The following is a 25,748-nucleotide window of genomic DNA, read 5'->3' as shown; positions in this document are numbered from 1 at the left end:
CAGCAGGGCAAGATTTGAGAATAGAGGATCTAGTAAGTGCCCAGCGGCATGTGTGTGCTCACGTACCCACTTGATCAATTGAAGAGCCTCTAGATCGGCCAGGAAGCTTGCAATTTCGGTCTTCCCGATGTTATCACAATGGAGTTCAAATCTCCTATAATGCTGAAGTTCGCAGCTTGACTAGCGAACAGCAAGGCTTTGTTCACTAAGTCTTCCCTGAAAGCTCCAGATGGCCCAGGCGGGCGATAGATAAGAATGCCATAGGGCGCTTTCGCAGTCCGTCACATTTTCCCTAATAAGACTGCAAGAATAGACGTTTTTTGTAATGATTGCAATGCCACTGCCCCGTTTCCCCAGTCTATTTAAATTCTTCATAACAAATCCAGAAGGGAGAGCCAGTCAGGATTCTGCAATGGAATCTTGGGTAAGCCATGTTTCTGTTAAAAAGAGGACATCAGGGGATTCATCCTCCAAAAGGTCGAAAACCTCAGCGTGGTGTTTGGCCAGGGATCGACAGTTTAGGCTCATGAACTTAAGGTCCGTGTGGTCAGGAGGGCAGGGCTCTGACGCCTCCCCTGAGAGTTGAAACGAGCATGTTTTACATTTAGCGGGGCCCGCTGGTGGATGCCATGGTAGAGAAGGGCATTTGGATTGCATCCCCAGCAACTCAGCACGCGAGTAGCTCCGAGATGCAATAGGAGAAAGGGCAAGGGTTCTGGCACCTGGCGACGGTACGGCGCGGACGGGCGCAGACAGGGTTGCCTTTGTGCACCTTCGGCGTGCCACCGGCGCGCCCCCTGCGCGGTCGTGTCAGTGCCCCCAGAAGTACCATTCAGCCTTGAGCCACTAGAGCGCTAGCCGCGATGCCCCCCCAGGATGGCGGTCGCACCTCCCTGCTTCCCCGGACCAGCTTCCCCTTCACTCCCAGGGCCCCCACACAAGCGAGACACCCTTGCAAAGCCCCCTCGGTACACAGCAGGAGTAAAATCAGGTGAGGAGAGTGGTTAAAATGATTTTTTAAATCGCGGTAAAAACATTTAAAAAGTAATAAATGAAAGTATAACTGCCTTACATGCGCTCAGCAGAAAGTATTCGCTGCCCTGACTCACGCCTCAAGAGTCTCTAGATCTGCGCGGTCGCGTCAGTGCCCCCAGAAGTACCATTCAGCCTTGAACCACTAGAGCGCTAGCCGCGATTCCCCCAAGATGGTGGTCGCACCTCCCTGCTTCCCCGGACCAGCTTCCCCTTCACTCCCAGCGCCCCCACACAAGCGTGACACCCTTGCAAAGCCCCCTCGGTAGACAGCAGGAGTAAAATCAGGTGAGGAGAGTGGTTAAAATGATTTTTTAAATCGCGGTAAAAACATTTAAAAAGTAATAAATGAAAGTATAACTGCCTTACATGCGCTCAGCAGAAAGTATTCGCTGCCCTGACTCCCGGCTCACGCCTCAAGAGTCTTTAGCATGATTCACATGTGGGGCATTATTACGCCACCTGCTGGTTGGGTCCAGTACTGTCCCTTTTGGTTTTTTGGCTTTTTAGGTCTAGCCTAGCGGCAGCACGCATGCACTGTCACTCTGCGAGGCATGCTGTATTAGGTTATGCACTAGAAGCCCTGCCCACTCTCCGCCCATATTTGTCATTGGCGTTGTGTCATTGTTCTTCTTAAATGCTGGCTTCTGATTGATAAATAGGCTTGTTAGTCCCTCCTTGGTACCACCTTGTCTCCATCTGTTACCGCCCATAAGGACTGGACCTTTTACTGGTGGTGTTACACGGTCTGCTTTATCTTGGCTCTCGGTGATGGATCAAACCCAGATCTGTTGACTGGGTGTGAGTGTTTGATTGGTTCTGATGCTCCGTTCATCACCACCCCCTTTTGTACCACTTTGTTTGCCATAAGTTGGCAGGGTATGCTCAGACGTGAGTCCCTTGCTCACTTTGCCACTGGATTCAAGCAAGCCTGGCTGAAGACGGCTGAAATGCCAGAATCCGGTCCTAGGAAGCTTGTTTCCGGTCCAGGGAAGGCATGGTTTGGCAGTTCGGGCTGGACTGTTCCCATGAGGCACAGGGTCAGACTGATTTGCATATGGCCATGTCTGAACTGGGGTGGCAGAGTGGGCTAAAAAACGGTGATGGATCAAACCCAGATCTGTTGACTGGGTGTGAGTGTTTGATTGGTTCTGATGCTCCGTTCATCACCACCCCCTTTTGTACCACTTTATCTTGGCTCTCAGCATGATTTTGTTTAATGTTTATTTTTTTTTTTGCAGCGCGGGCCGCTTTCACTTTAGCGGCCGCACTTCTTTATGTAATTAATTTGCAGCCTCCCACGTGTGCGCTTGTGCCTCCCTCTGCCCTTGAATTGTTGAGTAGTAAATAGTTAAACACTGCGTTCTCGTCTCGAATGACATGGTGACATATGGGTTTCTTTTTGAGGCATTGTTTCAAATTGATGTATTAGTTACAATAAATGGAAAGTCAGCGATGGCAAGAGCCTGACACAATCTCATGAACGAAGCTCAACACGGCCATTTCGACTACTCATTTCTATTACAGTGAAATCCCGTGTATTCTGACCCCGGTACTACTATGGAGGTCTCATATAAAGCATTGTAACCAACTGATGAGCGTTTAAGTCATGTGCAGTCGCTGACAGCGGTGCAACCTGGCACGGACCAACAGGGGCAAGGACATGAAAGAAATACTTCATTGCCAACTCATCATGGTAATACTTGGGACCCTCTTTCTAGGGCCTTTATGAAAGTATCTTATATAGGCAGGTAACCCTTTTGTTTATTGGTTGCAACTCATCAGTAGAACCTGGGCGCCAGTGTTAACAAGCATTTGCAATGCAATAGGTCTTGCATTACGCGAGTTTAAGCTATTGGCATTGTAAATGACAATGCCTTTTATTTATGTTTTAAAAACGAAAACAAAAATAAAAGGCATTGTCATTTACAATGTCAATAGCTCAATCACGTGTACATGCGACTTATTGCATTGCAAATGCTTGCTTTTGTTGCTGTCGTTGTCATCAATGGACGATTTTGTCTTGTCTCTCCTTGAATGACAGCTGAGGTATGCCCCAGAAACCCCTTGACGTAGTCTCAATCTTCAGGGTTTCCCCTTTTTGTGACTTCCTTGTATAGTCTCCTTTTCTTATACCTTGCTTACCTTCTTTCTTTGCATATTGGTATGATGTTGTGTGTATTTGTAAATGACATGATTACCCACAAGGGTAGCCTGGTGCAGAGCAGGTGTGTGCACCTACCCCTGGCCAGGGGTAGGCCTGATAATTGAAAAGCTTGGTCTTCGGCCTCTTGAAGAATTCAAGAAGAGAAGACGCAGCTCTGATGTGGAGTTGGAGGTCATGCCACGCTTAAGTAATGATGTAATAGAACGCCCATCCTCCTGATCTGAAGACCCAACATCCTGAAATTCACCTCATCTGAGGAGTTGGAGGGTAGCATGTGAACCCAGAATTTTTTTCCAGTTGAAAAATAAGAGGTAAGTAACCATTTTGCTTCGCAGCGTGATCGTTTTCTGGATTCAGATGCTGTACACTGATTTCATAACGATAGCCTTTTCCATTGGAAGGTTAAAATTAACAGAGCATGTATTTGCAAACATGTATTTTAACACCCTTTGCCCCACTTGACACCCGACTTGATTGTGCACACAGTTAGGTTTGGTGAAGATATGCACAGAAGACCATGTGCCTGCTGCGTAAATGTCATTTAAGGATACACTAGTGAGGAAGGCGAGTGTATTACTGCTTTCTTCCTGGTTGTGTGTGCACATGATTTTTAGGTGTACCTGAGACAGCACATGCACTGTCACTTTCAAGATATTTTGTTTACTTACCAGGGGCTTAGAGCCCACCCCTTGGTTACCATTGGTTGGCTTCATCATCCATTACCTTGCTTCTCTTTGTTTGTGTCCCTCCCCTAGAGCATGACCCAAGTACTGATTCCTTGTCCAGTGAGCTACTGCTCGTGCTTTTGTTGCTTGCCCTCTCCTGCCCCGCATTGCTGCTTCCCCCTCCCACCAACCAAATACTGTTTTGCTTGCCCCATTGTTGCATGCCCCCTTCCATGTTGCTTCCCCTTTCACACTGGGTTGTTTTGCTCACACTTGCACCCCTTCCCCCATCTGACACAGTCCAAAGCAGAGTTATCTGTATTAGGAGCCCTGCGTCCTTTATCCAAATCATCTGGCATTGCCTACTTCAGAAAGGAGACACATTTGGAGGCTAAAAAAGCTGAACCGCTGCGTCTGGTGGTGAACAGCAGCGCACTTATGCCCAAGATAACCGTCTGCTGAGACAGGAGCACCGTGCCTAGCCTTGCTGTCCTCTGGGTTCTCCTCACATTGGATTTTGTCTTGGGCTTGTTGCACAGCAGAGCACCGCTTCAATCCATCAGCTTCCATTTAGGGCATTAAAGTTCACCAAAGTTTCTTGTCTAATCCAACTTTAGGCGCAATGCTTCATCACTTATTATTGCTTAAGGTGTGCATGTAAGCGTTCAGTTGATTTAATTAAAGCAAAGCAACACTACAACTCCCAGAATGCACTGATTATTGAATAAAAGCCCTGTGACGCAGCTTAAATTTGTCAATGCCGCCGCCATGGTGTTGGAGATTCTAGGAGTCTGAGCCACGGATTTAGTGTTTGGAAGTCTGAAGCATTGCCTCGGTTGCTGAGAAACCCAGGTATACTGTGGAAAGTGTCCTCTTGTGAGGGGCGCTCAGACGCGCCAACAGCACAGTGTCCACTGCACACCCTGCAGCCTCCCTCCGTGGGACCAGTGCGCAATCACCGCACATTCATTTTTGTGATGATGAGCTTGTTCTTAACACTTCAGACAAAAGTCCTTCTGAATGGTGGGTGGCGCGTGTGTGTGTAACATGTCGGTAAGATATAATAGTGCCGTGGACCTTGGACTATCGTCTCCACTTCAGCGCACTTTGTGTCTGCCATGGCCTGTGGCGGTCCTGGTTTTCAGAGGGTGCACTCACTGGCATTGGGTGGCATCAAACCTGGTTCTGGATTGAGTGCCACTGGGCCCCACCCACAGTGCAAGACGACCAATGCTACAAGCCGCACATTGCTGGGAGGTGGAAATTAGTGCCACCGGCTCATCAGAAAAAACAAGCATTGGCAAAGTCAATAGGCCTCGTCTACTATTGGCTTTGTCAATGATTTTAGCCATGTTGACCAGCAGTGTTGCTGCTGCTGTGCAGCATAGCTAAAAGTTTAGCACCCCACTCCCCAAATGCTATGATGCGTCCAGCGCTGGCCACGTCATGGTTTTTGTATATCTGGTGGGAGGGCAGGGCCGAAGGCACTTACACCCTCAAGAATGTGTAACCATGGGGGCAAATTTCTTACGCTGATCCGTGAACCCCTCAAGTACAAAAAGTTATATGCTTAGTAATGCTCTAAGAGCCAGAAATGCACACCACACAAAAGAAAAAGTTATGTGTCTGTATCATTGTTTTCCAGTGTGCACCAATTATGGAAACAGATGCTGTGCATTTTACAGAATCTTGTGACTGAGCTCAGAATGTCATCTTATTTTACTCCAAATTTCAAAGGTAGGCATCAACGACATCCATAACTCGAAATTATTCACAAGCACATCCACTGTAAGCCCCAGTGCCCCACTATACGCACACCAGCATCTGTCTGGACACTCATACCATCAGTTTATGGATATTCAAGCAGCACCCTTCTTGCAGAGTCTGCACTCAAGCAAGATAAAGAGACCGCCTCTCGTGACCGCTGAATACCTTCAGAAGGAGCTCCACCACATCCATGTGCACCAGTCCCAGCACGGACTCTCCGTTGACATGCGTGATGAGATCGCCGGCCCTCAGCCCGGCTTTGTGAGCTGGGCTCCCGTCCTCAACACTCTGCAAGCAGAAAGAACGACATGCTGTCAGGTCATGAAAAAACTGGGCGGAAGGGATAGTGGGAAAATCAAAGCACAGAGGGAGAAATCGGAAACAATAATTAGAAACAGCAAACAGAAATAAAGATGATAATCAGAAGGGGGAAGTAACGGATGTCTAGGATGTGCACATTCATCTATCACTTTTTTTTTGCTCTGCACAATGTTCACCCCAATATGGAATGATCAAAAAAAAATCTAGCTTAATCATTAGATTAAAGTAGTAATGAATATATAGAACAAAAGCAAATACCCTTCTTGAGTCTAATCCAAAGCATTATTAAGCGAGACCTTAGCACTTCTTGAATCCGGGCCAGGTAACCGTTCGGTAGAGAGGTGTTAAAAATGCAAATAACATGAAAATCTTTGTCTTTTTGGATTAAAACCCAATTAGTGAACCTTCCACTGTCTGTAAATGTATTACTCCAAAGCTAGGATGCAATTATAAATCCTTTATTACCTCCAAGTAGAGCAGCCTTGGCTATAATGTGGCCGCACAGGTGTTAGTATCTTACGTATGGTAAAGGGAACACTCATCCCTCTGATGGCTCGGAGACCATGAAACAAAGAAAGAGAATTCAAGCAAGACGGGAGTGCTTAGGGAGTCAAATAGTCGTTCATTCAAAAATTCAGAATTTGAATCAGTGCAAAGTCTTTCCAAATTATTTCCACACATAAGTGGTCTTTTCATAAATCCAATATGAAGCAGGAGCCATGATATGATTTTCAAACAGTTTTCTTTATCCTTCATAACATCCAACAGCAGCCCAGCCCACGCGTTTCATCTCAACATTAAATGTCTCTAATAATGATTGCTGGATAGTATACACCAGAAAGGAGAAGAATGTTTTTAAATAATTTTTGAATGACCGATTATCGGTCTCCCTAAGCGCTGCCCTCTTGTATGAGTTCTCTATAAATCCTTTATTACTGACGTTCAGCTCTCATGTTTTCCTCTTGCTTTCTTAATGTGTGTCACTGAATGTACTGGTTTTGAATATTAAAAATGTTAATATAAATTAAAGAACAGAAAATCTTCACATTTCTGAAATAAGAGTTAGGAACAAATTTGGATTGCAAGAATTGTGCTTCACGAAAAGGTAAGAATCTCTTCACTTTTTTAACACAACTTTACATAGGATTTTAAAGCTTTTTCATTGCTAACTTAGATTAGGATGGTAGTTAATAGCATTCTTTGGATAAGAATTGAAATTTTCCCAAAGAGCCCAAATGACTCAATGCATTTTTTATTTCTGCATTATGTTTTGTGTTACGTGAGAATACATGAAAATTAAAAGGTAGGAGAAACTAGGGCGTGTTCTGTGTAGTGGAAGCCAGAGTGAGACACAATCTGCCAGGTTCTTGGTGTGGGTGGGGTCAAAGTCCTTTCATTTTGGGACACCTGAGATTTGAAGCTTGAGTGCATATGATTTTCCCCAAGGCTGGACGTATAAGGTGAACCCAGCTGTAGGCCGGAGCACGATGCCTTTCTGGTATTGGTTCAGTACTGAATTGGAAGCCACAGGCTTGGAAAAGGTTTATTCCATTGGCATATTACAACAAGTGAGAGTCCACCCCTCTCTTGGAAGGCTTGAGATGATCATTTTCTGCAATACAATGTTTTAAAATATTTTGTTTTAAGCAAAATTGTCAACATATTGGTTAAAGAGCCTTAGTTGTTAGTGAAGCTCCAAAGCGACCTCTGCGTCTGGCCAGTGGGAAGGATCTTTCTGCAAGAACTGTGGCTGCTCCCTACGGGATCCCTCCATCTCTTGCCCACCAGGGTTTGCTTTGGGTATTTATGGCCCGAATGACAATGGCGAGACGCCAAGAACTGGAGCGAGGTGGTGCCTGTCTTAGCTCTCAGGGAAGGACGATCATGGATGGACTGCACACTGGCCATAAAATAACCATTCGGTCACCCAGGGGCAGGATGGCCCAACCCTACACGGTGGTATTAAACTGAAACTTTGCAGCAAATCAGACTGAAATTCAAGTTTGCAAATTGTCAAACAGGCTATACTAAAGAAATAGAACAGAAGTCGGCATCTCAGTGGAAATAAATTTAAAGTGCAACGGACATCTAAAAGCAGATATAATATAACATAAAGAGATTTACTAAGAAGTGCACGCTCCCCCCGTGAAGTATTTTGGTGCTGAATAATATAAGATGCGGAAAAAATGTGACTACAAAAAAAAGCTGCAGGATTGCAGTGCTGGTTTCTGACATTTTTAATTTTGCAGTGTTGGTCATTAAGACAACATTATTGAGTATAACAGATGTTCTAGTATTTAATTGCCTATTCCCCAATACGGATGTATAAATTGGGAGGACGGCCATATCAAATTGTGCAACCTTCAATGTATGTTAACAAATTTTTTGTGAACTGGCAAACACTGTGCAGAAAAAAAAAATGATTTGCACAAATTCCAGCTCAACCACCTGGTCCCCATGATTCAAAGGGCCAGTGGTTCCTCCTGCTATACTCACCCACACCATGTGGTGCACGGTGTACACATCGCTGTCCCCCATGTAGACTCTTATTGCCCGCAAGGTGAATCCGTACTTCTTTCCAGAGCTCTGAATAATGATGGGAGGCCGAAGGCTGGTTATGGTGACAGAAGCATCTCGGCTTGGTGAGGAATCCCTGGACGACGGATTGGACGAGAAAGAGCGTTGCGAGATCGGGCTAACCAGCGGTGCGCTGCCATACTCATCTACCAAGAGAAAAACAAAATTTTAATTTGATAAACGTGTGGCATTTCCCTCCTCAATATTGTCTGCAGGGTTAAGCCTCTCCGTATCCATCAGTGTGACATTATCTGTTTCTAGAAGGACCCTCAGTTTATTCCAAATGAGCAAAAGCAGCAATTTCAGGAGAAATTTGAACATTCCAAAACCAATAACTTGAGAATATTCGTAACATTACAGCCAAAAAATATTAATAAAGACCTTTGAGTATTTAAACACATACATATACTTAGGGGCCTCCTTTGCCGCTTTGAAAGGGCGGGTAAAAATGATCCACTTGTGGTTGGTAATTAATCAGTGTCACCTGTCATTCCCATACTCAAAATCACATCTCGGGGTGCCGTGTTATGAATAATGGAAGAGCTGCAGCTAGAGTAAAATATCTCAACAGAAAAGGCCTTTAGGTATAGTGCCTCGTCTCCACGGTAGCATGAAGGAGGAACAGACCAATTATCCCAACTACCAAACTTGCAAGGCCATCCAAACAAAACTTATGTCCACATGATGTGATTGCTTACAATAAATGCTGGAAACGTATTTGAAGATCTGAATAAACAAGCATTGGCATAGCCAATAGGTCTCGCTTTTGGGTCCTTATAAGTGTTTAGTTATGCAGCACAATATCCTTGGTGCAACAACATCAAGTGTTGCATGGCTAAACACCTATAAGGTCCCAAAGGCGAGACCTATTGGCAATGCCAATGCTTGTTTGAGTTTAGTACCGGCAGCTCATGCACTATCTCTGAGAGTGTGTGCTTTAGATAGTAAAACGTTTTGAAAAAAGGTTCACATCTCAGTTCCAGCGCGCCCTTTTATGATATTGCTCCACACCCTAAAAATACCAAATGAAACAATTAAACGCCAATAAAATATGTAATGCTTCCTTTTTTTGGCACTACTAAGTACCTTGAAGTCCCCATGAAGTGCCTCAAGGCAACATGTTTGAACGAATGGAAAAGTTCATTCTCTTCATAGAGCAGTAATGAATGTGTGGATTTTGACAGTCCCCTTCTCGGTTCAACCTATCCTGGACTACTCTTAAAGAGAAGAAAGATGCTACCTAAATAAGGTAATCCACATTAAAAGTACATGCAAAGGCATACTTGTACGCTTGGGAATAGTAACTAAAAAACAAGGTCGAAATGAAAAGATGCGTGCTCTCTTAAGCAGGAGATTGAGATTAATATCGGCACGGCAGCATAGCAGCCAGTTGGGCGAATATAGCCGAATCCCATAAAAGTAACGCAGCGGGCACTGTTGTAAACGAGATGCTCCAAAGTCTGTGAAAGGGAAAGCAAAGAAAGAGTGAACGTCTAACTTGGGAGGATCGTGGTGAGCGGTCACGCAAAGCGGTCCAAAATTCTGCTCACTTGATAAAGGGAATATGTGTCAGAGATCGGCAGGATAGCCGTTAGCGAAACTGTGGCTCCACACGTTAAGAGAGCGAAATAAAAGAGGGGCTTTAAATAGATAGCAGGTGACGGCATCGGCAAATAGCATCAAGGATCAGGTAGACGAAAAAAATACTATAAATAAATGTCATGTGATCGCATTGGTGAATGGTGTCGAGGCTCAGGTACAAGTCTCCTCCTGCAACGCGAGCGGAGGATAGAAGTCACAAGTGTAACGGGATGAGAATAAATGGGGCATAGTGCTCAGCCAGTTCTAATTAGCTAAAATGCAGTCTCATGGCTTGCTTAAAATGAAAGACAAGACGGCAAAAGTGAAAGCGGGGGTGCGCGCACCGGCAAACACGCGAGTGGTGCGCACGCAGCAGCGCCAAAAGTGAAAGTAATCATGTTCCAGATGGCGCCTCGGGCGCTGAAAGCTGGCAGCTGTGCACGTTCACGCACGCGTGAACGCAAGCTTTAGGCCAGCAAAAGCCGATGGGTAGTATTTTGAAAACCCACTTACTAAATGTCTCGCCTGAGACAGCGAATGCGCTGGCTCTGGCGAGACCTAAAAAGCATTACCCCCAGAGGTGGTTTTAGAATCCTGTCCCAACAACATGTTTACATGATTGATACCAGTCATAAGAAAAGGTGACAACTACAAGTATGTGTGCTTGAAAGAGCTCTGATTGGAAGACGCTTTGGTAGTAAGTAGCCACTACAGTATTTTAAACGCTGAGTACAGTCACACACCTTCTGCTGGTTTGAGGCAGAGATGAACAGTTATGTTATTGAGAGAGAACCCATTTTAGAATGGTAGATTCTGGGCTCTCGCGCCTCAGGGGAGATGTAGGTTCATCAATGGCTGCTCCAATCAAAACAAGCCTTTCGGAGGCCACAAGCATAAATAGTCTTCAAATTTAAAAGCACAAATATTTATCTATTTGTGAATCTTCTACCAGTCATCCCATCACTGCTAGCACTTCCACTTCTAGGAACATCCATTTGCAAACTGTTCAATACGCATTCCAATATTTATTGCATACGTATTCCTAAATAGATTAAATAGCTCAGTGACACTTATTTTTTCTTCGAAGGAGCACAGGACAACATCCCTTTTACCTGCTACGCTTCCACTGAGACTCATAAACTGAGCGATCTTAAAGCTTACAGTGCAAACTACATTTCACTTGTCGGTCTCCAACAGCCGCCTAGTTTCCCCCATAGTGGGTTGTGTAACGGACAATATTATCTATCCCTTACGGCCTTTTCTCAGCACTTTCAAAAGTTCTGTGCTCTCTGCATGAGGCTTTCTGCTATGTCTATGATGGCTCGATGCTGTTTCGCTGCCCTTACCTGATGTGATGATCAGAGACAGTGCTGAGACCGATGCCGACTTGGGAACTCTGTTGGGGGTGGACATCTTCTGCTTCTCAGGAGTCTCCTTTGGTCCTCCCAGTCGGAGACTCACCCCGGGGTCCAAGGCTCGAGGGGTGGAGTTTTTGGTGCCGGTGCTGTTGCTGCGAAACCGAATTTGGCTCAAGCTTACAAGATCGGCTGCAAATCGAAAAGAAGAACAGGGGAGGTCAAGACATTTTATCCAAAGCACGGCTCAATATGTATAAAAAGGCATCTTTGATGCTGAGGTGCAGATGTGGGTGACTACACTCACAGAAAATTGTTACTACCTTTGCTTTTTACGCATGTGTCTAGTTTTGCGCTCTTGCGGATAATTAGAGTAAGAGCTAGGAGGCCTTTGGGACTCAATGAGAAGTTCCTCATTACTTCAAGTTTCAAATTTCCAGGAGTGAAACCATTCTCAAAAGGATGCAAAGCCAATGAGCACCCAAAAATCTTACTCTTTGCCCCTGCGATACGAAGCCAACTCTCTTCAGTGCCACGGCACAAAGCTTTTCCCCTTCAAAGATCATCTAGAGATGTGAGGATTAGTTACTTGCCTGTAGCAATGCTCTTGTAAAACTCATCTCGTTTACAGAAGGTCTATTAGGAAGGTATACAAAAATATCACTCTGCTAATGCCCACGATTTTATCACAACCTCCTGGACAATTCGATATCTAACAACTCGATGGTAAAATTGTATAGAGTGTATGAACCCATAACAGATTCATGCCGCATGAATAACCGGCATACAGCAATCTTGATATTCTGTTCGAGAGCCACTGGTTGCCAAATATCTCACATTTATTTTTATTGTCTTGAGACACTTTTGAAGCAAGTTGTCAGTCACATGATAGATAGACAATTGTCACAGCAGACTATAATGGACATCCACCCATGATTTTGTGGTTACCCACCGGCCCCGGCTTCTGCAAACGAAGACAAGAGTCGGATTAATCTTAAATTTAGATTGCTACTTTCGAAACCCAAAAACGTGACAAAGTCAAGCACGAAGGCCTCACTTTAGAAGATCTGCCAGACCCATCTTCTCCTGCAGAACCTCTACATGCCTTTATCTTCCTTTGACCTACACTGCACTCTACGGCTTAAGACTTTGTATGCGGAGCGAGCCTAAACCATAATCTCAGCCGTCCAACCTGATAATGATGAGGACTTCGTGGCCCTGGCTTTGCTGCTGGTCTTCAAGTCTCCCAAAACAAAGAGTGGTTTCTCTGGTTTCGAGGATCCTGTGTCGTAGCTCTCATCCTCTGATGAAAAGGCAAACTTTGGCATGGTTTCGAGGCTGTAAGCGCTGCTCATTGTCGATGGACTTCCACTTCTGCCGTGTTGTGAGGAATGCTGAGAGGAGTCCGAGGACGTCCACGACCTCATCCTATCGGGAGAAGAGAGAAGTGAATGAAGCAAGAGGGACAATTTTCCCCAACAAACAAAAAAAATCTTGTCACTCCTTTTAACTTCGGATCAGGCAGAGGCTTAACTTGGCATTCACAGTTCTTAGAAATAGACTGTGTGGCAGAGCAGCACCTGGACATAGCTCTATACATAGGAGATGCTCAGGGTTAGCGGACAGGTAACCAACCCTAACACATCATCAGAACAGCACGCGTCACTCCTGCAAATTAAAACTCACCCATAGGCCAAACTGATGCCTTGTAAGAACATGAGTTGGTGTCGCTTACCGTGGTCCCAATGATGAGTCAACAAGACGACAACAATTTCATTGTGAAACAATGAATGCCCCACACACCTTTTCAGGCTCATAAGTTACACATCACACCTGAAAACCCAAGAGACCATCACCACAAACATTTGGGTTAGATGTATTTTAACAAAACCTAGAAGACTCGTTGATGAGTGTGATCAACTGGAAGCAGCTGGGCTGACCGAGAGACCCCAAACCGTCCCCCACCTCTAAACGTTTCTGGCCCCAATTTGCCTTCCTAGAGCCCTTCATTATTGTGTTTGATTCAATGAACTTGTACCGGTCATTGCTAATGTTCAGCTCTCAGTCAGCGGAAAAAATGTGTCTTCAGGGGACCAAGTACTCAGCAGTTTGCTAATCTCCAATGGAAACGATTCAATGTCGCGTGCAGGTCACATCAACGCAATATCTAGAACCAGCGTGCCTTCTCCGTGTGCACTTTACCACTCACCTGGCTTCAGTACCCAAGAAACGGCTCTTGTCCTCCTCCCCGGAGGCTGCCCGCTCCCACCTCTCCCTCCGCTCCTCTGTCTCTTCACTGTGGCTTCTCTCGGATGACGAGAAGCTGAGGTTCAACTGAGTGGCAAGATGTTCGGTGCTGCTGTAAACCTAGAGGAAGAGAAAAAACCTTCAGCAAGCATGTCTTGACTGTATTTTGAAATCACAAGAGAAGCTGCCTTACAAAGTAGATTGGTATAGCTGAGGCGCTTCCAAAGTCATCACCATTTCCTGCCAAACAACCAAACCTCCAAGTGATCCTAGAATACTTTTAGCCAGGCAACATTTTAAGCTTTTCTCAAGCTACATCTTTTGGATACTGTGCCACTTAGTTAGAGACAACACGGACCTAACGGTGGCTGCAGGTAATCGTGGACAGCTTTGGGTGTAAGAGATTCACGGACAGCTTTGTGTTTACGAGAATCGTGGACAGCTTTGTGTTTAAGAGAATCGTGGACAGCTTTGTGTTTAAGAGAATTGTGGACAGCTTTGTGTTTAAGAGAATCGCAGACAGCTTTGTGTTTAAGAGAATCGCGGACAGCATTTTGTTTAAGAGAACCGTGGACAGCTTTGTGTTTAAGAGAATCGCAGACAGCTTTGTGTTTAAGAGAATCGCGGACAGCATTTTGTTTAAGAGAACCGTGGACAGCTTTGTGTTTATGAGAATCGTGGACAGCTTTGTGTTTACGAGAATCGTGGACAGCTTTGTGTTTAAGAGAATCGCGGACAGCATTTTGTTTAAGAGAACCGTGGACAGCTTTGTGTTTAAGAGAATCGTGGACAGCTTTGTGTTTACGAGAATCGCGGACAGCTTTGTGTTTACGAGAATCGTGGACAGCTTTGTGTTTACGAGAACCGTGGACAGCTTTGTGTTTAAGAGAATTGCGGACAGCATTTTGTTTAAGAGAACCGTGGACAGCTTTGTGTTTAAGAGAACCGTGGACAGCTTTGGATTTAAGAGAATAATACACCGTGAACATCAAGAGGATCACAGACCCTTCTCCATCGACCTGCGTCTGATACTGCAGACAACAGACTGAAGTAAATGCTTCTTTGAGAGATTCTGCTACAAGCAGGATCTCATTCCAAGAGCTCAACACCAAGGCTGCATTCGTCAACAGTCAGCCCTTGTTAGTCCTTTAAGAGACGCGGCTACCTGGGTACCACACACAGGAGGACCACCTGTCACTTTGGTCGCTTCCAACAGGCTCCTGTGCCATTAAGGCTGTAAACTGGATGATGCCCCAACTAATGCGATCCGGCTGCTTGGAGTTTCACGTCAGGCAAACGACTACCTTGAAGCACTTTTTTTAGAGGACGCATCAGTCTGGAGCCCCCCCTCCCCCACCCCCAAGCCCTTCACAAGGACCTGCAACAAATACCTTCACCTTTAACTGCACGAAACATCACAGGTAACCATGCTGCATTAACGGTTGAAATGAATTTCCCCAATTCATGGTGACTTGGACAAGACTCGCTAAAGACTGTGCAACGTCCCTAGATGACTGTTGGCTCCAGAGGGGAACTTTGGATCTCTTGTTCTAAAATACACAACCCACGCAACGGGTTCCATAAATTACGCACCTTGCTAAACCGGTGAGAACAAGAAGAAAACTGGCGGATCTCAACCGACGACTCTTCATCGTTCGTCTCATCGTCTTCCTCAGAACCTAAGTGGTGATACCTCTCAGAGCGTGCTGAAAGAAGAACAGAAAGGATTAGTACATTATTGTGATGCAAACAAGTGTGAGGCTTTATGTTGGCTCTTTACCCTCTCTTTGGGCATCAGATGATCATTAAAGACTGAATATCCACAAAACGTTATCACAAGTCTCAGTGTAGTAAGAACTAAGTAGAAATTAAGCTGGCAGGCCTATTCGTGCCCTTCTAAGGTTCCACCTCAACCAAGATGGTGACCAAAGGCTGGGGAGAGCCTAGTGAACCAATGATAAAAAAGAAAATGTGTTGGTGGGCGCGTGCATGAAAACCTTAAGGAACGTGTTGCTCTGTGGGGTGCATGTCAAAAACTCAGATGTGAGGACACGCGTGTCTGTACCAAACCTTCAAACCGATCATGGGTGAACACTATGCAATCGAAAGTCTCTCCAACAAACTAATCCATTACTTGGGAAGAATTGACTAACTTTTAGTAGCAATTGTACATCACATGACGGCACAGTGATGCAGACTGCTGGAGGAGGAAATGGAATGTGGGCGGCCTGACACTTCGAGCGCTTCAAAGCTTTACGATTGTGTGGGTAAGCGCTATCAAACAAAATTCTCTTACTAGGCCATCAATAGCTTTTATTTTCATTAATCTAAACATTTTAAATACCTGTCTTAGTGAGTTTAAACGTTGTCCTAACCTTTAGAATCTATAACTATTGTTAAGTTAATCCAACCACTATGTCATTGGCTTGAATTGTGGATGAGTGGGCTTTTAGGGACCCTGCGGTTTGTTCACCGAGTGTTTTATTAATGGAAATCACCTTATATGGTTATAACATGCCCCCTGAAACTTTCTACTATCCCAGGCCTAACCACTGATTAAAGGAATTACCATTAAAAAAGCAACTTATGTGATCTCCCAAAAATAAGACTATGTCACATTCTAAAGGGTTTAAAGCTTTCCAAGTGCACAAAGAAAACATATTTCAATAAGTAAAGAATTCCTCTGAAGATCCGGTCATGTGAAGGGAGCCACTTAGAAAAAGGTGTAACGTGACCCCGACTTCAGTGGCTGCTGTGACAGCCAGCTGTGTGTTCAGACTAACCCCAGCAGGGCTGTGTTCCTCCCACCCTCCCATATGTCAGCACTTCAGGGTCTATTGTGTGAGGGGCCCTGGTGTAGAGGAAACATCAACCGCAGAGCCAGGAGCCCAGGGCTGTAATCAGGGCCCCTCACAGGTGACTGACTCCCACACCGTATCTGCCCGACCAGCCTGTCCTTAGAAGTGGTCCACTGTGGAAAAGATTCTCAGCGCCTCTGAATAAGAACCCCCACCCCCCGGTGAGGGGGCAGCGGACTTACTGTCGAAGTAGCTGGTGTCGTCGTCTGCTTCCAGCTGGGGGACAAACTCGGCCTTCTGTCGCAGCAGCCCGTTCCAGTCCAAGGTGCAGAAGAAAGAATGCTGCTTCACCTCGTGGGCCCCTCCTGAAACAAAGCAAAAACAAGCCCCCGTCAGCCTGGACGGCCAGAGATGCGGTGCTCAGGGCGCGCTGCACTAATGCTGCTTAACACAAGGCAGCACATTTCAATGCACCGTTCTGACCACTGGGTGTCACTGTTGCTACGGATTCAGACGTACAGAACGAAATCCAATTCCAATTCCAAAAATTCTTTATTTCGGTCATATAGACCATAAAAGATGCAATAAAAAGAATACAGACAATAAAACATTAATAAAATACATTTGAATAAAAACAACTGTCCCAGCAAGGAATAAGTTAAAATCGCGTTTAGAAGGTTCTTTAAAAAGTTCAAGGGGCTTCAGACAATTTTTTCCTTCTGATCAACCATATAGCCATAAGAAATTTGGAAACAGCAAACACAATGTGGTCCAGGGTGCAAGTTTTCAAGATCCTATATGCTTGTGCATACTCTCTGAACCCCAGGTTCTTACAGAGTGGCGCTATCCAATATTTCCTAGGCCTTTGGTATGCAGGACACACAAACAAGATATGGGGGTCATCTTCCACGTAGTTGTTACAACAGGGGCATATTTTGTCGCCCCCATTAGTCCACTTCGAGGTATATGAATTAATAGGTAGTGTGCTATACCTCCATTGAACATACAATTTCCTTGCCAGGATAGGAAAGATAAAATCCATAAAAGGTTCAAAAGCATATGAATTTTTGGATTCTAAAAATTTCAGGGTTAGGGTACCACTATTTTGAGCAGCCGTCAAGTGTGCGAGGGACCTGTCCTTATAAATTAGAGCCAAAGCCTTGCGCGAGATTGCGCGGCAACCTCGTGCAGGGTCCTCCCACAGATGACGAAGATTAAGGGCAGACAGTTCGTTTTCCACAAAGGTGAGCCAGGGTATTTTGCCACTTGAATTTAAGCTCATGACATGGGTAAGGTCCTCCCTATAGTGATAAAGTTCGTCCGTAGACCAGAGCCTGTGCCAGAATTTCACTGGCTTTGACACAAGCTCCTCTGCAATAGGGGGGAGGCCCATGTCCATTCTCAGAGGCTGGAGTGGCGTGGCACTTGGAAGGGCTAAAAGGCGCCTCAAAAAACTGTTTTCCACTATTGATAAGCCCTTCACCGTTTTATGTCCCCATAGCTCACTGCCATACATGGCCGCAGCCTTGGCCTGGGTCTTATAGGTTTCAAGGGCCGGGCTTATGGGCTTGAAAGAAGAAGTATTGGCCACTTTCAGGATTGCACCCGAGAGTTGGGATAATTTGGCCTTGGAACGTACTATCTGCCGATCCCATGCCAGGTTTTCCTGCAGTGTGACCCCCAGATATATGAAGGTAGACACCCTCTCAAGGCTCTCGGTCCCCAGGGTAGGATTGGGCCTAGTTTTAGTTGGTGGGTTAAAGATCATAAACTTGGTCTTTTCTGTATTCACCTCCAATCCATGCTCACTGCAGAATAGACCAAACCCATCCAGGATCCTCTGAATCCCCATTGGAGATTTTGAGAGGAGGAGGGTGTCATCGGCAAACATGATTGCCGGAACCCTCCTACCTGCCAAATAGGGGGCGTCATTATCCTTAACATTTTCCAGGTGTGATATGACATTGTTAATGAATAGACAAAACAGGGTCGGTGCCAGGACACAACCCTGCCTCACACCTCGGCGCACAGGGAACCTGGATGAAAGTCTGCCATCCCTCCCACACCTGACTTGCGCATAGTTGTTCTCGTGCAGGCGGGCCAGGATGTTAAGTAGCTGGGAGGGAATTCCTAGCTTTTCCAATACCTCCCAGAGTTTCCTGCGCGGGACTAGGTCAAAGGCTGACCTCAGATCCACAAAGACCATGTACAGTCTCCCGCCCTCAATCCTCACCGTCTTCCAGTAGAGGAGAACTAGGCGGAAGATCTGGTCCATGGTCGATGTGTTTCTCCTGAAGCCAGCCTGAAGGGGACTCAAGATGTCATTTTCCTCCACCCAGTCTAATAGATGATTCAAGATAAGGCGCGCAAAAAGCTTTTGGGGAACATCTATCAGGCTGATAGGCCTATAGTTTGCAGGGCTCAAAGGGGACCCTTTCTTGTAGATCGGAACTATTTCAGCCCCTAACCAGGAGGAAGGGATCGCCATACCTCCCAAAATGGCATTAAAAAGGACAAGAAAGTACGGGGCCCAAATATCCGGGTGATATCTAAACAAATCACCTGGTAGCTTGTCCAGCCCCGGTGCCTTCCCCAGAGCTAAGCCCTCCAGTGCCAGCTTCACCTCCCCCAGAGAAAATTCCAGGGCAATCTCTTGCAGGCAGGGGGACTCTAACACCATCCCCTCCGGCCAGAGAGTGGAATCTTGGTATAATAACCCAAAATGAGCCTCCCAAACAGAGGGGGCAATGTTGGGTTCTACTGCAGACAGCAGATCCCCTGTTCCATTGTTTACCAGAGCCCAAAATTTTCTATAATCTTTGGATTTCAGGGCTCCGGTCAGGTCATGCCAGTGGTTCCAATCCCACTCAGCCCTTGCATTGGCCAGTGCAACCTTATACCCCCTCCTAAGTGCAGCTATCTTCACCTTATCACTACCCTCTTTGATTGCAGAAAGAAGCTCAGACTTAGTTTTCCTGCAAGTGGAAGTATACCAAGTCGGAGCACGAGTCTTTTTCCTTCTAGTAGGCACGGCCGGATTGAAAACATCTGCAAGGTCCTTTACTAAGGCCAGATGAATACCAGAGAGTCTCTCATTGTAATCTGAGGGTCTAGATTGGCTGATAAGGGCATCCACCTCCTGGAACCTGGGGAGTGCTATGTCATAGAGGTTTTTTAATGCTTCTTCTTTCTCAAGTAGTTTCCCCCATTTCACTCGGCGCCTGCTTGTAGTGAGTAATATATCTCCCTGGTCGGCTAGAAAACCGGTAGTTGGCGTCCCTAAGACAGGGGCTGGGTGCTGGATCATCAGGGAAAGGGCATTGTGGTCACTATCTAACCTCGAGATCACTCTAAAATCAATAACTTTGGGCCAGAGGGAAATATCTATAAAAATGTAGTCCAGCCTTGACTCATGGTCCTTTTTATTAAAAGTACAGACCGAAGGGGTGTCAGAAGGAGTGCGCCCATTGCACGCCCTCAAGGCGAAATTCAAGCTGAGAGAGGTAAGTTGTACTGCCAACGGGGACCAAGCTTTAGGGTGAGGTGATGAAGAGGGAGGAACTCCCCAATGGTCATCTTCGGCACTAGAAACACCCTCCATTAGGCCCTCCAGGGGTTCAAAGTGGCAGTTAAAATCTCCTCCCATCACTATTTTCAAGTCCCCCGTCAATTGCCCTAAAAAGGATGAGAGGTCAGCTAGGGTGGGGGATTCTTTACCCACAGCGACTGGTCGAGAGTATACATTGACAATAGCCCACGTACTTTTGTCAGGCCATCTGAGGAGCACACACTGAATGTCCGGTGAAAGTGTGTCCATACCAACTGCCTGACACCCAATATGGCTTGCTACCCAGATTGCCAAACCTCCCGAAGGTCTCCCTCTCCCATTCGATTTTGCTGAGATTTCGAAGATGTCGTATCCCCTCCTGGCCAGTGGTGCCCTGGCCCAAGTCTCTTGAAAAAGGAGTAGATCACACTTACTAACCAAAGTTTCCCACTCCGGGGTATCCACCTTGTTAGAGATGCCAGCTACATTCCAGGACAGGATAGTCATACCAAGACCTTGGGGTTTGGGACCACCCTCACTTGGTGCAGACGGGATGTCATATACAGGGTCGCCCAAATCACCCAGGCCAGAGGTGATGGGCGACCGAGTGGGTAATTCAGCAAGCTCCACCAACTGCATTGCGGGAACAGTTAATGCATCTGGTGGATCCTCGTTAAAGACTTGAGTGCATCCCAGTATGGGCCCTTCGGCTTTTACAGGGGTCAGGGACCTTTTTTTGTAAGTGGGAACAAATGTACCTCCCCCCCTAAGTATAAAGCCATAGGCAGATTTTATCTGACCATGCGGAATGGCCCCTCTTATTGGTCAATCTACCAGTTCCAGACAGGAAAATCTGTTCTGATGGACAAAATTACCATGGGCAGGCAATGGATTGTACTTGGGTCTGTACCGAGAACCATCTACTGCAAAGCCCACTCTAGTCCAACTCTGTTCCCTCCCCACTCCTAAGTTGGAAGCTTTTGGATAGAATTGCGAGAGGGACACTACATCTATGTTGGATTTGTCCGGCCTTACCAGCCAGTTGCAAATATAAGGGGCAACCAGTGGGTTTTTAAAACTGATTATGATACAGTCCCCTACCCTATTTTTGGGAGTGATTCCAATCCATGGGATCCTTCTAACCATCAACACATCACCTTTTATATTAGGAGGGAGGGGCCTATTGGTATTAAGCCAACTAATTACTTTATTACGAAGTGAGTCCTGTGGCTCTCTGAAATCACTAGTGAGCTCAGGGACTCCTACCATAATCGCTGTGTAGGGCACAGCCTCCGGGGGCAAATTAACCACCCTACGCCTACTGTTAGGACTCATGGGGCGATTAGTGAATTCATCGTTGGCTCGCCCCCCGCTCATTAGAAGTGGTGATGTTGGTTGTTTAGATCTTCTAGGTACCGGGACAGGGGGCCTAAGTATTTGTGAGGGGGGCAATGGGGGAGAATGGCTACCTATACCACTATCTTGAACCCCTGCCGGGACCTGTATACTTGTTCCCGCAGAAGGCGCTCTGAGCCCAGCAGGATCCTGGGGAGTCGTCAGTGCACCTGGACCCAACCCCCCACTAGAACTATTCCTACTCTGTGCCTCTTCCATAGCCTTAAGTCTAGCAGCTATAGAATCCAATTTGACGGTCAGAGGCTCCAACAGGCTCCTAAGGATATCCCTAAAAGAGCCAATCAGAGCTTCGGCTGTATTTAGAGAATTTCCACCAAATACAAACGGGCCAGAAGACCCAGGTACCACTGTTGCTAACGGCGAATCTAAATGATCAAAACCGATTCCCGGGGAACTATCTACGGGAGAAGCTAGGACGCCAGAACTAGCAACTAGTGATGGGTTGATTTTATCCACTTTGGCCCTTTTTGCCCCTCTTAATTTCCTTATCCTTTTCCTTTTCGAAGGGTGGTAGACTTTCCTGCCTACAGGATCTGTTCGCGCTACAACCTGCCCTTCAACCTGTACTTTGGATGTTTCTGCACAAATAATATGCGGAGTGGACTCCACCACCCCCGAGGGGCACAGGGACTCGCTATCCCTCAAAAGGTTTGACGGGGTCCTAAGTTGTTGGAGGACAGTCTCTATTGTCTGGTCGATGCTATCCATGAGAGATAAGTGAGTGGCGTCAAATGGTGTTGGAGTGCTAATATCAATGGATGAAGAGTCCGAGGGGACCATTGAGACGGACACATTTTCAACATTTACCTCTGGGATAGTGTCTGATGCTATGCGACCTTTAGTAGCCGCAGCACTAGACTTACAAAAGAATTTATCCAGCGTGCTGGAGCACTGTTGGGCAGCCTTACTTCTAGATACTCTAGTGGCCATAGCGGGCGGGATAGTTAAAACCACTAATTGTATAGAAAAAGGAGGGGTTTGGGACAAAGACAACGATAGAGAGGGGGCCCGGTCCGGTCTCTGCCGGCCTCTAACGGCCTAAAACGGCCCGCTCTTTGCCCGGTCTTAGCCCGGGCTGCGTCCCGCGCTGCGGGAGTAGGATGTTGTGTTAAAGCCTCAGGAGGGCGGGGGGCGGGGCAGCAGGGAGAGCGGACCGGAAGCTCGTCGACGGTCTAGCAGGGACTTCTGGGAAATGAAGTCCCCGCACGCTCGCAGCCCCGCTACAGCCACACGCTTGATGCCGGTTTCCCTCCTCTGGGCTCTTCCCGGCGTGGATTGTGGTCCGCTCCTCGATATGGGCGAAGGGGCACCCGCGAAGCGGGTGCGCCGAGTGGAGTTTGGGCGCCAAGTAGGAACAGGTAAGCTCCTCCGTGAAGATCCCCTGTAAAAATCAGCAAGATGTCCCGCTAAATCCACGAAAAACAGGTGTTTTTAAGCCTCAGGAGGGCGGGGGGCGGGGCAGCAGGGAGAGCGGACCGGAAGCTCGTCGACGGTCTAGCAGGGACTTCTGGGAAATGAAGTCCCCGCGCGCTCGCAGCCCCGCTACAGCCACACGCTTGATGCCGGTTTCCCTCCTCTGGACTCTTCCCGGCGTGGATTGTGGTCCGCTCCTCGATATGGGCGAAGGGGCACCCGCGAAGCGGGTGCGCCGAGTGGAGTTTGGGCGCCAAGTAGGAACAGGTAAGCTCCTCCGTGAAGATCCCCTGTAAAAATCAGCAAGATGTCCCGCTAAATCCACGAAAAACAGGTGTTTTTAAGCCTCAGGAGGGCGGGGGGCGGGGCAGCAGGGAGAGCGGACCGGAAGCTCGTCGACGGTCTAGCAGGGACTTCTGGGAAATGAAGTCCCCGCACGCTCGCAGCCCCGCTACAGCCACACGCTTGATGCCGGTTTCCCTCCTCTGGGCTCTTCCCGGCGTGGATTGTGGTCCGCTCCTCGATATGGGCGAAGGGGCACCCGCGAAGCGGGTGCGCCGAGTGGAGTTTGGGCGCCAAGTAGGAACAGGTAAGCTCCTCCGTGAAGATCCCCTGTAAAAATCAGCAAGAAATCCAACACAGCCCTGAATTTTTGGAGGCAGGAGGGCGAAATGTCCTTAAGACAAGTTGTAACAATAACACAGACTTCCATCATGCGGTTAAGAATCCTGACCTCTGGTTAAGAAGGCGGAAACCCGCTAATGGGTGTTAAAACCGCAAAAAAGAAAAAGGGCGTGGGTTTGTACAAGCATACAGACTTTTAATCAACCATTCGTGATAATGTTTAAAAGCCGTCAATATATATTTTTACTCTACATCAACTCCGAGGTCTGCGTCTGCCCCAAGCTATAAACTCACCCAGGTTTGTTGCCGCCCTAATTCATGGTGCACAAGCCACATTATCAAGCGTAAATCCACTGCTCTTTCAGAGAACTCGACATGTCACCGGGCATGCCCTAAATTGCGGGTAGTAAACAAAATGCAGCGCTGGGAGTCGGTGCATCTTATGTGGCACTTTATTGTTCGGTGTAAATCTTGTCCTGTGTTTTGTGAAACCGCCGTCTGAACATTTTTACTGCAGGGACTTCTGGCTAAAGATCTGACACTGTACACGTTTCTTCCAAGTTTCTGTGCCCGCAGGCATGTCCTTGCTTCCAAGAATCTTTCCACGCACGATGGCTCTGGGAAAAACATTACCAAAGCCGCCGTCCAGCCTAGGGCGGTCCAGCACCAGGGGACTCCAACGCAGAACGCGACCACAGGCAGAAGCGGTGGCAAACAAACCGAGCCACGCCCACTGCTGCAGCCTGAGATGCCAAGAACGCTCAGAACAATGGGACAATCACAGCCCGGCCCGGCTGCAGGATCCGGGCCCGGGAGGAGGCCTAGAAGAGCAGACGGGATGCAAACTCTTTTTAGGCCGAGCCTACCAGACACAGCACACGCCAAAAATCTCTCATCCCCATTGGACCATGGAATGTACACTTCCCACTTAAAGTGACACACCGTGTCACAGTTCGTGGTCTATGTGAACACCACCGTGGCACCCCAATAGGCGCAGCCTCAGAGCTTCGGCAGAGACTGGCACCACCCACAAACCTCCCCCGGATGACACCCCACTCCTTCAGCAGCTTTAGCACCCTGCAACCTTACTCCCTGCCCGCTAAGGCGCTTTTACAAGGAGCTAGACCAGCCGTCTAGGGTACTTATTTGTCTTACCGCCCTTTGACCCCTCCAAGTAAGAGCAACCGTGTCGCAGCAAATGTCTGGCGCCTTCCTCCCACTTCCCTCCTCTTCCTCTCCTGTCTACTCATCACGATTCCCAGCGCTCTGCAGGTCGTTATATCACCGGTTCCCAGGTCTTCTGAAACGACCATCTCTTCAGTCTTGTAACCTTGTGGCTTGTTTCCATCACCGCAAATCAAAACATCTAAGAAATGAATTGTCAAATCTACACCTATTTTATATCCAGGTTTTTCCCAGTGAGGAAAAAGATTGTCACCTACTTCTACAATCTGTATAAAAATGTGTAATTTCCTCTGGCATAAATTCCAGGCTCTAGAAGAAACGAAACATAGAAATGAAGTGTGGGTTGCACCTGACATCACTGCCTTCAGGACTTCAGCTGGAAAAAAAAGAGCCTTTTCTATAAAGGCCGATTTGCCCGTTTACAATCCTTCAGGCAACGGTACATGGGGTTGCTAAACAACTAAACTGTTTTTGTACCACCTTTAATGGTCTTACAATGCACTCATGCTTATGAAAAGAATTCTTTTGCTTTCTTCACGCCAGACTTGTGCTATAAAAACTAGAGTATAGGTTGCTGTATGGGTGGAAAGTTCTGGACTTGCGACGCTGCAGTTGTTAGGGCCCAATTTTATATGTGGCACAGTCCTTGTAAATGGTTACACCCAAGAGCCATTGAAAAGTTTAGGTTAAGAAAACGATGGAGGGTAGTGCCTTCTTAATTGGTCCACGTCAGTGGATAATCAATATCAAAGACATTGCTCGAATGAAGATCATTTGTGTTGTTTTTATTTATCTTTTTATCAAAGGAGTGCAAACATTTCAAATTGTGAGGAGAAAAACAAAAGCCGACACGTGTTTCGCCCTAGTGGCCCAGGGCTTTTTCAAGGCGGTGAGGATTAATCAACAAAGTCTTCCTGTGAGAGTAGAAAAAACGTCTTTGCGGTCCTCGGGAAAGTCGACTAGTGAAAGGAGCTGTCAGATGTACATCTGACAGCTCCTTTCACTAGTCGACTTTCCCGAGGACCGCAGAGACGTTTTTTCTACTCTCACAGG

At 46.8% G+C, this 25,748-nt stretch overlaps 1 protein-coding gene across 3 annotated transcripts in view; it reads right to left on the bottom strand.

Annotated features, from left to right (window-relative positions):
* The window catches only part of MAST3 (microtubule associated serine/threonine kinase 3), a 268,364-nt gene that overhangs the window by 10,076 nt on the left and 232,540 nt on the right, over nt 1-25,748 (bottom strand). For all 3 annotated transcript variants that reach the window (XM_085638360.1, XM_085638358.1, XM_085638359.1), the window contains 7 exons: nt 16,753-16,875; nt 15,306-15,418; nt 13,675-13,832; nt 12,658-12,893; nt 11,457-11,657; nt 8,449-8,675; nt 5,797-5,919 (listed from right to left, as the gene is read on the bottom strand). In XM_085638360.1, coding sequence (XP_085494486.1) covers nt 5,797-5,919; nt 8,449-8,675; nt 11,457-11,657; nt 12,658-12,893; nt 13,675-13,832; nt 15,306-15,418; nt 16,753-16,875 — 1,181 coding nt within the window. The remainder of the gene's footprint in view (nt 1-5,796; nt 5,920-8,448; nt 8,676-11,456; nt 11,658-12,657; nt 12,894-13,674; nt 13,833-15,305; nt 15,419-16,752; nt 16,876-25,748) is intronic.

This window comes from Triturus cristatus, chromosome 12 (assembly GCF_964204655.1).
Source record: "Triturus cristatus chromosome 12, aTriCri1.1, whole genome shotgun sequence".
Classification (NCBI taxonomy): Eukaryota; Metazoa; Chordata; class Amphibia; order Caudata; family Salamandridae; genus Triturus; species Triturus cristatus.
Note: the sequence above shows the minus strand (reverse complement) of the source record. Positions and strands in the feature narration are given on the sequence as shown.